The sequence below is a fragment of the Hevea brasiliensis genome, chromosome 3 (genome assembly GCF_030052815.1).
Source record: "Hevea brasiliensis isolate MT/VB/25A 57/8 chromosome 3, ASM3005281v1, whole genome shotgun sequence".
Classification (NCBI taxonomy): Eukaryota; Viridiplantae; Streptophyta; class Magnoliopsida; order Malpighiales; family Euphorbiaceae; genus Hevea; species Hevea brasiliensis.
This window is the reverse complement of record NC_079495.1, coordinates 23,294,925-23,307,488: the sequence shown is the minus strand read 5'-3', so window position 1 is coordinate 23,307,488 and position 12,564 is coordinate 23,294,925. Positions and strand designations below refer to the sequence as shown.

The following is a 12,564-nucleotide window of genomic DNA, read 5'->3' as shown; positions in this document are numbered from 1 at the left end:
GTAGGTTGAGGTGAAGTTTGTAAGGTTGAAGTGGAGAGGAATAAAGGATGAGTTAATCCTCATATCATAGAGTTTGTAAGGCTTTATTTTAATTTTATTAAATACAAAATAATTTTAATATTTAAAAATATAAAATCAATATTTTATTCATAAAAAAATTAGAAAAATTATTATTATTATTTTTTTAAATTGAACTATTTGAACTTAAGCAGAAATGAGTGAGTTTATTGAGTCAAAAAGGTTAAAAAGACATCTTAAAAAAAGTTTAAGGGCAAAATTTAACTTTCTTTCAAAATTTTACTTCATATTTGTTAGGATGATGAAATCTAATACATCAATAATTAAGCCTTAATCCTAAACTAATTAAAATTGGTCTATAGAATTTTTTGCCATTCGACTGTGTAAGAAACCAAACCTACATTAATATTCAAAATTCGTAAGTCCTTTTGTACCACTTCTCTATACATCATCTTAGGTCACCCCATTTCCCTTCCGGCTTATTTCCTTACTAACTCATCACACTTTCGTATCAAGTCATATTATGTTATACATTGCACATAACCAAACCATCTTATAGTTCAATTATATTTATATCCTATCAAATATGTAGAAAATTATATATCATATAATTATTATTTATAATTTGACATAGTTCATTTATAATTATATTTTTTATCATAAGAGTTTTCTATCAAGAAAAACAAAATGCAAAGAAAATTTATCATTAGTAAAAATTAGTGACAATCCATTTCGGTTGCCACCCAAAAGATGAATAGCCCGTCATTAGGGGTATAAGTGAACTGAATTCAGGCTTTGGTTAGTCAAAATTCTTTTGAGCTTCATGCCAAGCTCGAGCTGAAGATCATTAAGCTTAAACATGGCTCATTAAGAAAAAAGAGTCGAACTAAGCTTTTATCGAACCAAATCTCAAGTAATTCGCAAATAACTTAACTCATTTATAACCTTAGTGAGTTTAGGTTTAGAGTTACAAATTTCAAATAACATAGTTTTAATTGGCTTTCATATAAAATTTAACTTAATTCTAAAAGAAATAAAATTTAAATTCCAAATAACTATATATTATAAAAAATTTTATATATTGATTATATCATAGTTTAAAACCATATATTATTTTTGGAACATCATAAATAAAATAGATATATTTACACTATAATGACATACAATAACTAACACAAATTTTTTATAAACAAGTCCGCTTATGAACCTACTCGTGTTCCAGTAAATGAGGTGGCTTGCGAGCCTTAATGAACCGAATATAAATGATTTGAGCTTGGTTCACTTATTAAATGAGCCAAAAATAAAGTTCAAGCTTAGCTCATTTATAAAACAAGCCAAACTGAGTCAAGCTTTTATCAAGCCGAGCCTCGTGCAGGTGCAGCTCACAAGTAGCTTGATTTGTTTACACCCCTACCTGTCATGGACGATAGACTCATCTTTATTCTTTCATAACAGATGATGGTTACTCATGGAGAAAATATGAGCAAAGAATGATCCTGAATGTCTATACCCAAGGTGCAAGTCCTTTTCCCGTCTCATCCAAACAATTATGGAGCATTGTTTTGATGAAATGATGAAAATAAATGACAGAACAACTTAATCTCACTTTTTTTTGTGACAGGAATCACTTTAGATGCATCCATAAGTATGGTCAAGGCTGCTTGGCAACAAAACAAGTTCAGAGAATTGCAACAGATTCACCAAAGTATCACCTGCAGAAATATTCTCAAGGATGCAGAAGTCATCACAACAGATCCTGACCCTTGGAAGGAGGATGACATTCTGCTCAGTTTAAAGGGACCTAAGATTGAGAGGAACACCACAGATTCTGATGTTCATCTCAGTTTTGTGGGACCTAAGATTGAGAGGAACACCAAAGATTCTGATGTTCTTCTCAGTTTTAGGTGACCCAAGATTGATCCTGTTCAAAGATTTCCTGTGAACATTGCTGACTCTGATCCTTGTAAATCTTATACGGACAGTGCAAATTCTAAGATTTCTGGTAAAAAGAAACAAAATCCCCTCAGCTCAAATCAAGAATCTACAGAACAGGCTTTGGTTGGTCCAACAGACAAGGTTCTATCCATAGAACTCAATACGGGGAAAGATTTTGATGCTAGCATGAGTTCCAGTTATGGCTCTGCAGTGTACTCTTCGTCTACTTCTAAAAGTTCTGGCATGAATTCTGGGTCTGGGCTGAATGATTTTGATGCTGGAATTTCCTTATATATATATATATGTAGTCTACATAGAGCTTTGCGCTTTCAATAGTAACATTTCATGAGACATTAGGATGATAGCCCAATAATCAAATGTTTATCTCAATAAAATATATTAGTTTCTACTATAAAAGAAAATTTCCATGAGCCACTTGTGTGAATCTTAATTAACAACCTTAATTCAAGAAGATCTAGTGGCTTACAAACAAGAGAACACATAATGGTTTTGACGAGCCAATTGTTTTTAAACCTTGTTTTGATGACCAAAATGACCAGTGAAAGGGATTAAGATCCCCTTCCTGTCAAAGAAACAACAATACCCCTATCTCTTTTGCTTTCCACTTACAACATTGAGGAGAACAAGGAAAGAAATAGAACCCACATGATTCAACCAATAATAGGCACTCCTTGGCCTGAAAAACTATTCAACCAACAGGGAAACTCTGGTATTTCCAAAATCACGTGATAGCTAAAAGAAATATATGAAAGCAATATTATCTTATTCTGTATGTCTCATTTTAATATGTGCTTCAACAAGAGGTTCAATATATCCATCCAAAATAGAGTTCAGGTCTGGCAGTTTGATGCCAGTTTTTACATCTTGAACTAGTTTGTAAGGATGAGACACGTACCTCCGAGTCTCTTTATGGCACATGTCCATAATGGTGTCCTTCTTGATACTACTTATATCAGAAACATTTTGCTCCTCTGCAATCACAAGAAGCTTAGCCTTTAAACGATTGAGGGCCTTTATCTTATTCGCAAAGTGACTCCTTTCACCTGCAAAGTGCACAATATATTTCCTCACTTTCATGTAACTAAGAGGAAATTGCCAAAGGAAAATGGGGACAACTTGCAAAAGAACATAAAATGACATAATAAAAAAACAGATCAGCAGGTTAGAGTATTCATATGAAAACATGCCCCTAATATCAAACAGATCTGGAAAAAGAGAAAGGACAAGGGAAGGGGAAAGGGAAGGGGAAGGGGAAGGGGAAATGGAAGGGAAAGGGGGAGGGGGGTGGAGGGGTGGAGAAGCGAAGGTAGTTAAATAATTAGTTCCTTAGTGATGACTGCCTACATTTTGAAATTTAAAATGCTTCAATAGGCTTCAACCTTTTTTATACAGACATGCCATCATTTTAGTATTACTTGCCTAGTCAAATGAAATGCTGGCAGATACCATCTACATTTTCTGTGTATATATCCTTGCCTTCCAATCACAATCACACCTTGTCAAGAAAATTTCTTCTTCTTAACTCAATAACCATAACTCATACATGCATCCTCAATGTACAGTGAAAAAAGGGAGAAGGAACAATATTTTAAACTTTTACTAGACAGACAAAAGGATTTGGCAACCTTTCTTTTCTTTCTTCATTGTTGAGAGAGTGAAAATAAAATATACTCATATCCAATGACGGGCGCAGGATTTAGACTTGGGGGCCAATGACCGATGCAAGTTGTATAGCATGTAAATTTAAGAAGCCAATGTCAAATATAATATTTAAACTTAGGTATCTTTTAATATATTTCATTCACAATTTGAGTACTTTTATAATTTAATTTTTATTAGTTTAAAATAATTTAAAAATACAAGCTATTAATTTTTTATTTTAGTTGGACAAATAAAAGATAACTTTTCAAGTTTTTAGAATATGAACTGATTAATTTTTTTATTTAATTGGGTTAATAAACAAATATAAACATTTTAAAATTATACTAAAATTTTTTTTTAGGTCAAATATAAGAGTCCATTAAAAACATATTCATAGTCAACCTAGTCTCAATTAAAATTTAAAATTTTAGGGGGCGATCACCCTGCCAGCTCCCTTAGGTATGTCATTGCTTTTATCATTCATGTGCAACTCCACTCAAACGCACGGCATCTGCTTTTGCAAAAAACAGTACGTACAAAACTTCTTAGGGTTGTCCACCACTAAAATTTTGCCACAAACAATAAAGTAAATTTTCTGTGACTTACTTGAGGACTGGACACTCATGCCAGTAGGTATATGCTGAATGCAAACTGTCGGTTTCGTTGGGCTTTTCTCCTTTCTGAGCAGTGAGGATGATATAATCAAATCCTCATCATTGATTTGAAGATTAGAAAACGTTCCAAGGAAAAGAGGAACAACATCCACACATGCTGAGCTATTCTGTAACAATATCCAATTTTGAACAATAGATGGTTAGAAGAAACATGTTGATCTCACCATAAAATATATAACAACAAGGCATGTATTCAGCTTTAAAATAATGAATCTAAAGGTAAAAATTTTATCCTATGCACAAACAAGATCAAAAAAACATTCAATGTACAAACAAGCAAGTGTTGCATCCTCCTATTGAAGTATGATGACAAAGCTTGAACAAAAATGCGGAGAGATGATATGAAGTACCTAAGAGAGAAGAGAGGGAGAGGGAGGGCTGTGCACTTAATCATCATTTCTCACTTTTTACATTAACTTTCTACAAAGTTACAAACCTGCCGTAGCACCTCTAAGTAATGTGTCATTTTCTTGCAGGAATGGAATATAAAAAGCTTAGATTTTGACAATATATGGTATAGGTTTTTAGTAATTTTGAACCAAGGAGATGAAGATTTCAATTTAAGGAGTTTTTAACTGATGACCATGTAGCTAGGATACTCTTATTTGGTCTTCCTTATTACTCACACATGCCTTGCCTTGAAAAGAAAATGCCAAGTTCACAGCCAGTAGAACTATTGTTATTCATAGCTTACAGGCCACTAGCATTGCGATATGGATTTAGCTATTGGCTCGGGTCATCAATTTATCTTCAAAAGGATTAAAACAATAACTTTCAAACGAAAAATAGATCATGGTTTTAATTTTTAGCTTTACTACAGAAATAACAAACTTGATAAAAACAAATGTGTCAAATAGAAACTATTAACTCACACAAGGAACTTGAGGATAGAAATTCTTCTAAACATGGCATACTTTTAGGCTATGCTTTCATGAATTTAAGTAAATGAAGAAATTTAGGTAGCTTACCTCATATTGAACAGGCCCATTTTGAGAATTTATCATGCAATGAATGCCTCTCTCTCCTGAGAGATAGCCATATGCACACTCAAATTCAAACTCAATAGTTGCCAACTGGACACGGCCATATCCAGTCATAGAAGGATTCTTCTCAACTAGCCTGCCTTTGTAGCCCAGCTTTTTGGCCCATTTGATATACATGTTCAGAAGATCTTCTGCCCATTTCTATGTAAGGAAATTTGCCATACTTATTAGACAGGGACAGTGACTGGATGGTAAATCATACAGGTCAATATGAGTTATGCAATCAAGCTCACTAAATTGGAAATGGTCTAAGACTATTAAAACAGGGGTGCAAGAAAAAAAAGGGGGAAAATGTTAAACATTTGAATTTGGAACATTATAACTTTTCAAATATGCAATATAAATAAGAATTGTAAAGACTTTTCCCAAAAAGGCCAAAAATAATTTACAACTAGAAATCAACTCTTTGAAGCCAGTGCATAATCATATTAAACTATTAATTATCACAAGAATGATTAGTGATTGCAGGGAAAGACAACTGCAACAATTAGGCTAATGCATTTTCTGCATGGGCAAGGGATGAATATACTTACTGCCAAACTAAAAGGAGAAAAAGAGATGGCTACAGGTTCAAACAAAACAGGTTAGGGAAAGGAAGACAAGCCTTAAAATCTTACTGATGTGAGCAAGACCAAAGCTAAAATGGTTCCACTGGTATTACGACCAAATCCATGCTAACAAAAAACACTTGACCCAGAATAACTAATAAATGTGACCACAAAAGATTCTTCAACTATTTAAAAAAGGATGACATATCATATGATTGCAAGGACAATTCCAACCAACCAATAGTGTCCTGAAGCAAGGACAAAAATACATGCACATAATACATTTTTCTGCATCAGAATGTGGACACTTGATTTTGTTCATCAATATTTGTTTCCATAAAAAAGACGATTAATGATGCCTTGAAACTTAAAGGCACAATACATTTCATCTTATAGAGCAAGAAGTTAAAACCTTTTTATGTTTTTTATGTTAAATTTAGATAGAAAACAGTGAGAATCAAACCTCATCATTAAGGCCTCCAGATCCAGCTTTAATAATTACACATGCTCCCTCCATGTCATATGGTCCCTTAAGAAGCTTCATCATCTCATACTGATCCAAGAACTTGTTCACATCTAAAGATGCACTATATGCTTGCTTAAAAAGTTGATAATTGATGCCTTCCACCTCTGCCAGTTGTGAGATCAGTTTTGCCTCTTCAACCTAAAGAAATAAATGAAGTTATTATAATATAGTCTATTGGAGTTTTGTTGTGCTTCTTCCTAATCAAAAAGACAAAAGAGATGCTGGAGAAAGGGTTCAAATATCACACAAAAGGTTTGATGTCTTTGAATTATCATAATCGAGAAATGAAATTTTTGTGATCAAGCAATTGCTAGAAGGAATTAACTGGAAACATGACATAAATGGGAGGAAAAAGGACAGAATAGATACATTCCTATTTTGGTTAGGCCCCAGGTAAACATCTAGCTCGTCCACAGATTATAATTTTGGTAAGTTTAACAATGGTCAAGTAAACATTGGAAAAGATAATCAATCAAACTTATGTGTCAACTGAATGAAGTACTTTCTAATACATGCTTCAGAAGCTGAAATAAGTTATATAAGCATAAATACATAGTCATGTACAGAAGAAACGTAAGTAAATCTAGGCAGATCATCTGAGCTAAGCCTGTAGGCCACTGAAGCAGAGGTAGGTCACTTCGTGGCAATGATTGGCACCTGGAAGGCCATGTTTTCCACAAGAATCCCAGATGTTCATAAATTTGGGAGAGAGAAAAACTATAATACTTCATAATGGATAGGTTATTAACATGCTCTGCACAGATATTTGAGTCCACATGGCTTGTACAGCCAACACATGGGCTACCCTGATAATTTTCCTCTCTGAAAAGGTAACATAAACCTTTTTTTTTTCTTTTCTAATTTGGATTCAAGGTAACATTATTCATTTGATAAACCTTATGAAGACTAATTGCTGTAGTACTTCACCTTATATTTTAGGTCTTTAAGGGAATCAATTGCTTTAGCACTATCAGCAAATCTGCCAAGAATTTCATTGGATTTAACAGGGTCATCCCATAGGTTGCAATCACGCATTATTTCCTCCTGCTTGATCCGTCTCACTTCCTCGAGCTCTAGTGCTGTTGGTGCTGACATCTCAGCTCGGAGAACAGCATCTTCAATCTTCTTTTTCAATGAAAAGAAACCTAAGTAAATTCACCACAACTCTCGACTAGAAGTTAGAAGTGCAAAGTAGGGCTGTAAGAATGTATAAAGACGCAACCATTGTAATAGACTCATAATACTTGCAATTTACATATACTTCTGTTATAAGATTTCACTTAAACTAATGAGAAACAGTTATTTGTTAAGGCATGTGCCTGAACAACCAGCTTTCAAGTCCCTTTTCTGTTTCTCCTATGCTAATATAAACAACATTTACAACAGAAAGCAGGAACTTGTTCATAATTGTGAAAACATATTCATGAGCTGGGCTATGGTACCATGTCATAAGCAACAAGTTCAATCTTAATTTACGTAGCATGTTCAAGGATATGCTGATGACAACACATTAAAATTTTAGCCTCATGCATTAATCTCTCAAATTCATTCAGAAAAATTCTTCTGGTTAACAATGACAACAAATAAATGAAGTCATTTTGCCTATACACAAATAAATAAAGCCGTCAATTTTGGCTTATAAATCAAGTAAAGCAATTACACTGCCTATTTTTAATTTTTTTTTTTTTTAAATACTTTCCTTTCTTTCAGAAATTCAATTTGAAAATTTAAGTTATAAAACGGAAGGCAATTCTAAAATAAGTGGCACAGTCTATTTTTATTTTTATTTTTTTTATCACACAAAGGTACTTCTGTCAAAAATCCAACTCAAAGCTGGACTTAAATTAGATGAAAAAATTTTCAACGATTTTCTCTTTCCAGTTACCTTCAGCTTTCTTAGGAACCCATCGGCCGGGAAAGATCTTAACCGAGAATCATTGTCAAACAGTTGGCATCTTAACAAAATGTCAAAAACCATCTCACTTACGCTACAATTAGCCATACCCATATCAAATTTGAACTCCCACTATGATATTAACTACTCCCCAGACAGAGAAAGGCAAAAAGAAACAAGTGTTAATACATGCAAATATACAGAGAAAGATAAAAGGCAGAAGGAAACACACCTAGTTCTTTGTAGACCTTGTTCTCGTCATCCATGGAATGAGAAGGGCGAATTCTCGCGTATATAAGGAGCTTAGCATGGGATTTATTGGTATTTCTTGTAGAAGATTGCCATTTTAAGCAAGTAGAAGCTGCTCTACTTAGAAATGCAGGTTCTGCCAGCATTTCTCACTATGCTCTGCGGCCTTATCCTCCCACTATGCTGTGCGCAAGTAGCCAGCTCTGCTGCCTTTTCTCTCACTATGCTCTGCTGCCTTATCCTCCCACTATGCTCTGCGGCCTTATCCGGAAATTCCCCCTCCCCGTAAGGAAAATGGCGTATGAGTGAGGTCGCTCCTAATTTTCTTTGGTCATTTGACTTCGGAAGTTTTATAATATTTGGCCTTTTTTATTTTTTTAAAAGATAACTTATGACAACTAAATTTAAATTAATTAGAGCATATACAGTTGAAAGCTAAAATTTGAAAATAGCTTACAGCACATGATTTTTATTTAAAAAGAATGAAATTAATATAATTTGTAATTTATTAATTAATTTATTTTAAAATTTAAAATTAAATAATATATACTTTTATTATTTATTAAATATAAAATTATATCAACAACTATTAAAGAACTAACAATCATTGAGAAGTATAAATTATATTATTAAAATAGAATCTTGATTTATGCTCTCAAATTAATCAATGGATTAGTATATAAATTTTAATAATTTTAATTATATTAATTGATAAAATTTAAGTGTCATTCCATTCTTGATGGTAATCGAAAACTTTTAATGTATAATGTTTTGCTATTTGGTAATAAATATTTTTGTCCAAATTCGATTTATTACAAATTTAATAAATAAATATGTGGTACTTATATAATTAATAAGTGAATTTTATTGTATATCTCATATCTTGAATTCATGATATATACGGTTTAAACAAGAAAATCACTCCATAATACCTTTCAAGTTCCATTCTTTTTTAAATGCTTTTTTTGCTAAAAAAAAAAAAGTTGTATTAACAAATCTATATATTTATATATAAACCAGAAAGGTATTTCCAAGAAAATGATACATGATACTTTTTTTAAAAAATTTGCTACGTATCACCTTCCATAAATACTCTTCTTTACACTAAATATTATTTAATTTTTTATTTCTTTTTTATTTATTATTATTATTTACAATATTAACATTTATGATTTAAATTATCATTTTCTTCAAATTTTAATTTTTAAAAGTTAAGATATTTTGTAATTGAATGCAATATTTAAAAATTATTTATATTATTTTATAAATATTAATTATTATTTTTTATTTCTCTTTTAATTATCATTATTATTTATAATACTGCCTTAATATTTATGATCTAAATTATTATTTTCTTTAAAATTTAATTTTTAAAAATTAAGACCTTTTATAATTAAATGTAATATTTAAAAATTATTTATATTATTTTTTTATAAATTCATTTATATAAAAATATTATTTGCTATATGTTACCCCTATAATAATAATAATAATAATAATAATAATAATAATAATAATAATAATAAGGTCATTATGACCATTAATTTAAAAAAAATTAATTATTAATTTATAATCTCATAATCAATTATAAATATTTTCTTTTTTACTAATTATTATTTAATTTTTTTTTATTTCTCTTTTAATGATCATTGTAATACCTTAACATTTGTGATTTAAATTATTATTTTTTTTAAATTTAATTTTTAAAAATTAAGACATTTTATAATTAAATGTAATATTAAAAAATTATTTATATTATTTTATAAATACTAATTATTATTAATTTTTTTATTTCTCTTTTAATTATTATTATAATTTACAATAATACCTTAACATTTATTATTTAAATTGTTATTTTCTTTAAATTTGATTTTAAAAAATTTAGACTTTTTATTATTAAATGTAATATTTAAATTTATTTATATCATTTTTTTTTATAAATTCATTTATGTAAAAAATTTTTTTGTCACATGTTACCCTCAATAATAATAATAATAATAATAATAATAATAATAATAATAATAATAATAATAATAATAATAATAAAAGGTCATTGATGGCCTTTAATTTAAAGAAAATTGACTATTAATTTATGATCCCAGAATTAACTATCATATAATTAATAAATCTTAAATTATTTTATTGTTAGTAGTATACCCTAGAGCATATCATTTAGTATGTATATTGTACATGTTTTTATTAATAAAAGGCATTTTTACTTTTCTGTTTACATAATATATTTATGTGTAATAGAAAAGGTCCATTGATATTTTATTAGAAATTCTATTCTTAAGTTATTAAGAATATGAGTGACAGTATTTCTAGCACAAAGTATTATAAATAGGTTCACAATCGATGATACTTCACAATAAGGACATGACTTATCCAGAAAGATTGTATTCATGTTTATTCCCAAGTTATTTATGTGAGATATAAATAAGATGGAATGGTGAGTCTCATACCATTTAACAAATATGATAGGCACTTATACATGATAAGTAGGTCGAACCAGTGACATTTATGACAAGCACATGGAGTTTACTCTTGTCAATGTATTGTCATAAATCATATCAGTGCATATAATCTTTAGACCTAAGATAGCACAATTATCTTATATATAGGTGGTTTGAGTTTGATACTGCTTTCATACTTGTACTGTGTATGGGTATATGAGTATGTGTTGGCTCCTACTAGTTATATATGGAGGTAGGTGTTGATCAAGATGGAATCTGTTCCTCTAAGTAAATAGGGATAAAATCCTATGTTCATTTAATTATTTTTGATGTTTCAAGTTCCTGGCCAGGACAGATAGATTTATTCAGAAAAGAGTTTCTGATGAGAAAATCTTTTTAATCAAGAACTGGAATTAAAAGAGAACATAATATTCATAGCAAATGGGGTTTGACATAAACCATGATTCCAGCTTGAGTTGGGATTTTGTAACAGAGAGATTCTAGTGCATGGTAACATATGATTATAGATTCATTTAAGGTAAATCTTATTACTAATTGGGTGGCCATGGCATGCTATGCTAGGTGTTAACCATAGTCTATGAGGTGCATAAAATGATTTAGAGAAATCATTTATGGTAAGAAAGAGTTCTGATAATATTAAGAGTTAATATCATGTCTAATTGCTAATTAGTGATGAGCCTAGTAAATCACACACATACACAAGTAATCACCAAATTAAATATAATTTAATTAATTAATTAATTAAAGAGTTTAATTGATTAATGAAATAGGTTTGGTTTGCAATTAGATTGCAAAGTCTCTAGCATGGCTTGAAACCAAATATAGGTTATTGGATGTATAGTATAAGTTAAACTTATATTTAAAGTGTTTAAATATAAATTTAATTAATGAGAAATTAATTAATAGAGATTAATTAATTAATTTATATTTGATATAAATTGATTAGAAGAAGAGAAATAATTATTTTGGGTTGAGAACTCAAAATTAAGACACAGGGGTATTTTAGTCATTTCACAGGGTGACATGTGACACCATGAGATGGTGACACATGGCACTATATATATGCTTGTCATATGTCTTTTAATCATTTAAGATGATTAAAGTCAAGATTAAATATAGGTTTAACACTTGGCACAATGTGATTGGGTCAATTAAACCTAAAGCCAATCAGAAGGTGACATGTGGCAAGGGTTTTAAGTGGTGACCTAGCTATATAAGGGAAAGGATGAAAAAAAAAATAGCTAGCTGCTATTTGTTTCATTGGTGCCGCCCCAAAGAACCTCTCCCTTTCATCTTCTTCATCTCTCATCAATTCAAAGAGATTTCCTAACAATCTCTTAAATTAAAAATACTAGAAATCGTTTCTAGTGTCCTGTTTACATCTGTAATATCTCAAAAGGCAAAACCTGATTTTCTAATTGATTGGAAAAGCTTTAGAAGCTGTTCAAGGGGCTGCCATTAGTGATCTTGGTGTGGACAAGCTAGAAGGACAACATCTGGTGTCCTAGGCGCATCCCAAAGGTGCCGAACATGCTGCAGAG

General features: G+C 30.6%; 1 protein-coding gene across 4 annotated transcripts; it reads right to left on the bottom strand.

The window, feature by feature from the left end:
- Positions 1-1,057: 1,057 nt before the first annotated feature.
- Positions 1,058-8,861, bottom strand: LOC110651484 (peptide chain release factor PrfB3, chloroplastic). Of its 4 annotated transcripts, none has more exons than XM_058143936.1 (7): positions 8,533-8,861; positions 7,334-7,551; positions 6,344-6,544; positions 5,258-5,473; positions 4,222-4,396; positions 2,870-3,017; positions 1,058-1,432 (listed from the first exon to the last, which is right to left on the bottom strand). In XM_058143936.1, exons 1-7 carry the CDS (start codon positions 8,693-8,695, stop codon positions 1,429-1,431), a joined length of 1,125 nt encoding a protein of 374 aa, XP_057999919.1. In that variant the 5' UTR covers positions 8,696-8,861; the 3' UTR covers positions 1,058-1,428. The 4 variants fall into 4 exon arrangements, with proteins under 4 accessions (XP_057999919.1, XP_057999918.1, XP_057999920.1 ...); XM_058143938.1 differs by lacking the exon at positions 1,058-1,432 and adding an exon at positions 4,058-4,126 and having other exon boundaries at positions 2,876-3,017; XM_058143935.1 differs by lacking the exon at positions 1,058-1,432 and having other exon boundaries at positions 2,717-3,017.
- Between the last annotated feature and the right edge of the window lie 3,703 nt (positions 8,862-12,564).

Coding starts and splice junctions, on each gene's coding strand:
- LOC110651484 (XM_058143935.1), bottom strand. CDS start 8,695: ATGCTGGCAGAACCTGCATTTCTAAGTAGAGCAGCTTCTACTTGCTTA. Junction 5,474..6,343: donor CTGGAGGCCTTAATGATGAG/GTTTGATTCTCA, acceptor TTCCTTACATAG/AAATGGGCAGAAGATCTTCT. Junction 3,018..4,221: donor CATGAGTGTCCAGTCCTCAA/GTAAGTCACAGA, acceptor TGCACTTTGCAG/GTGAAAGGAGTCACTTTGCG.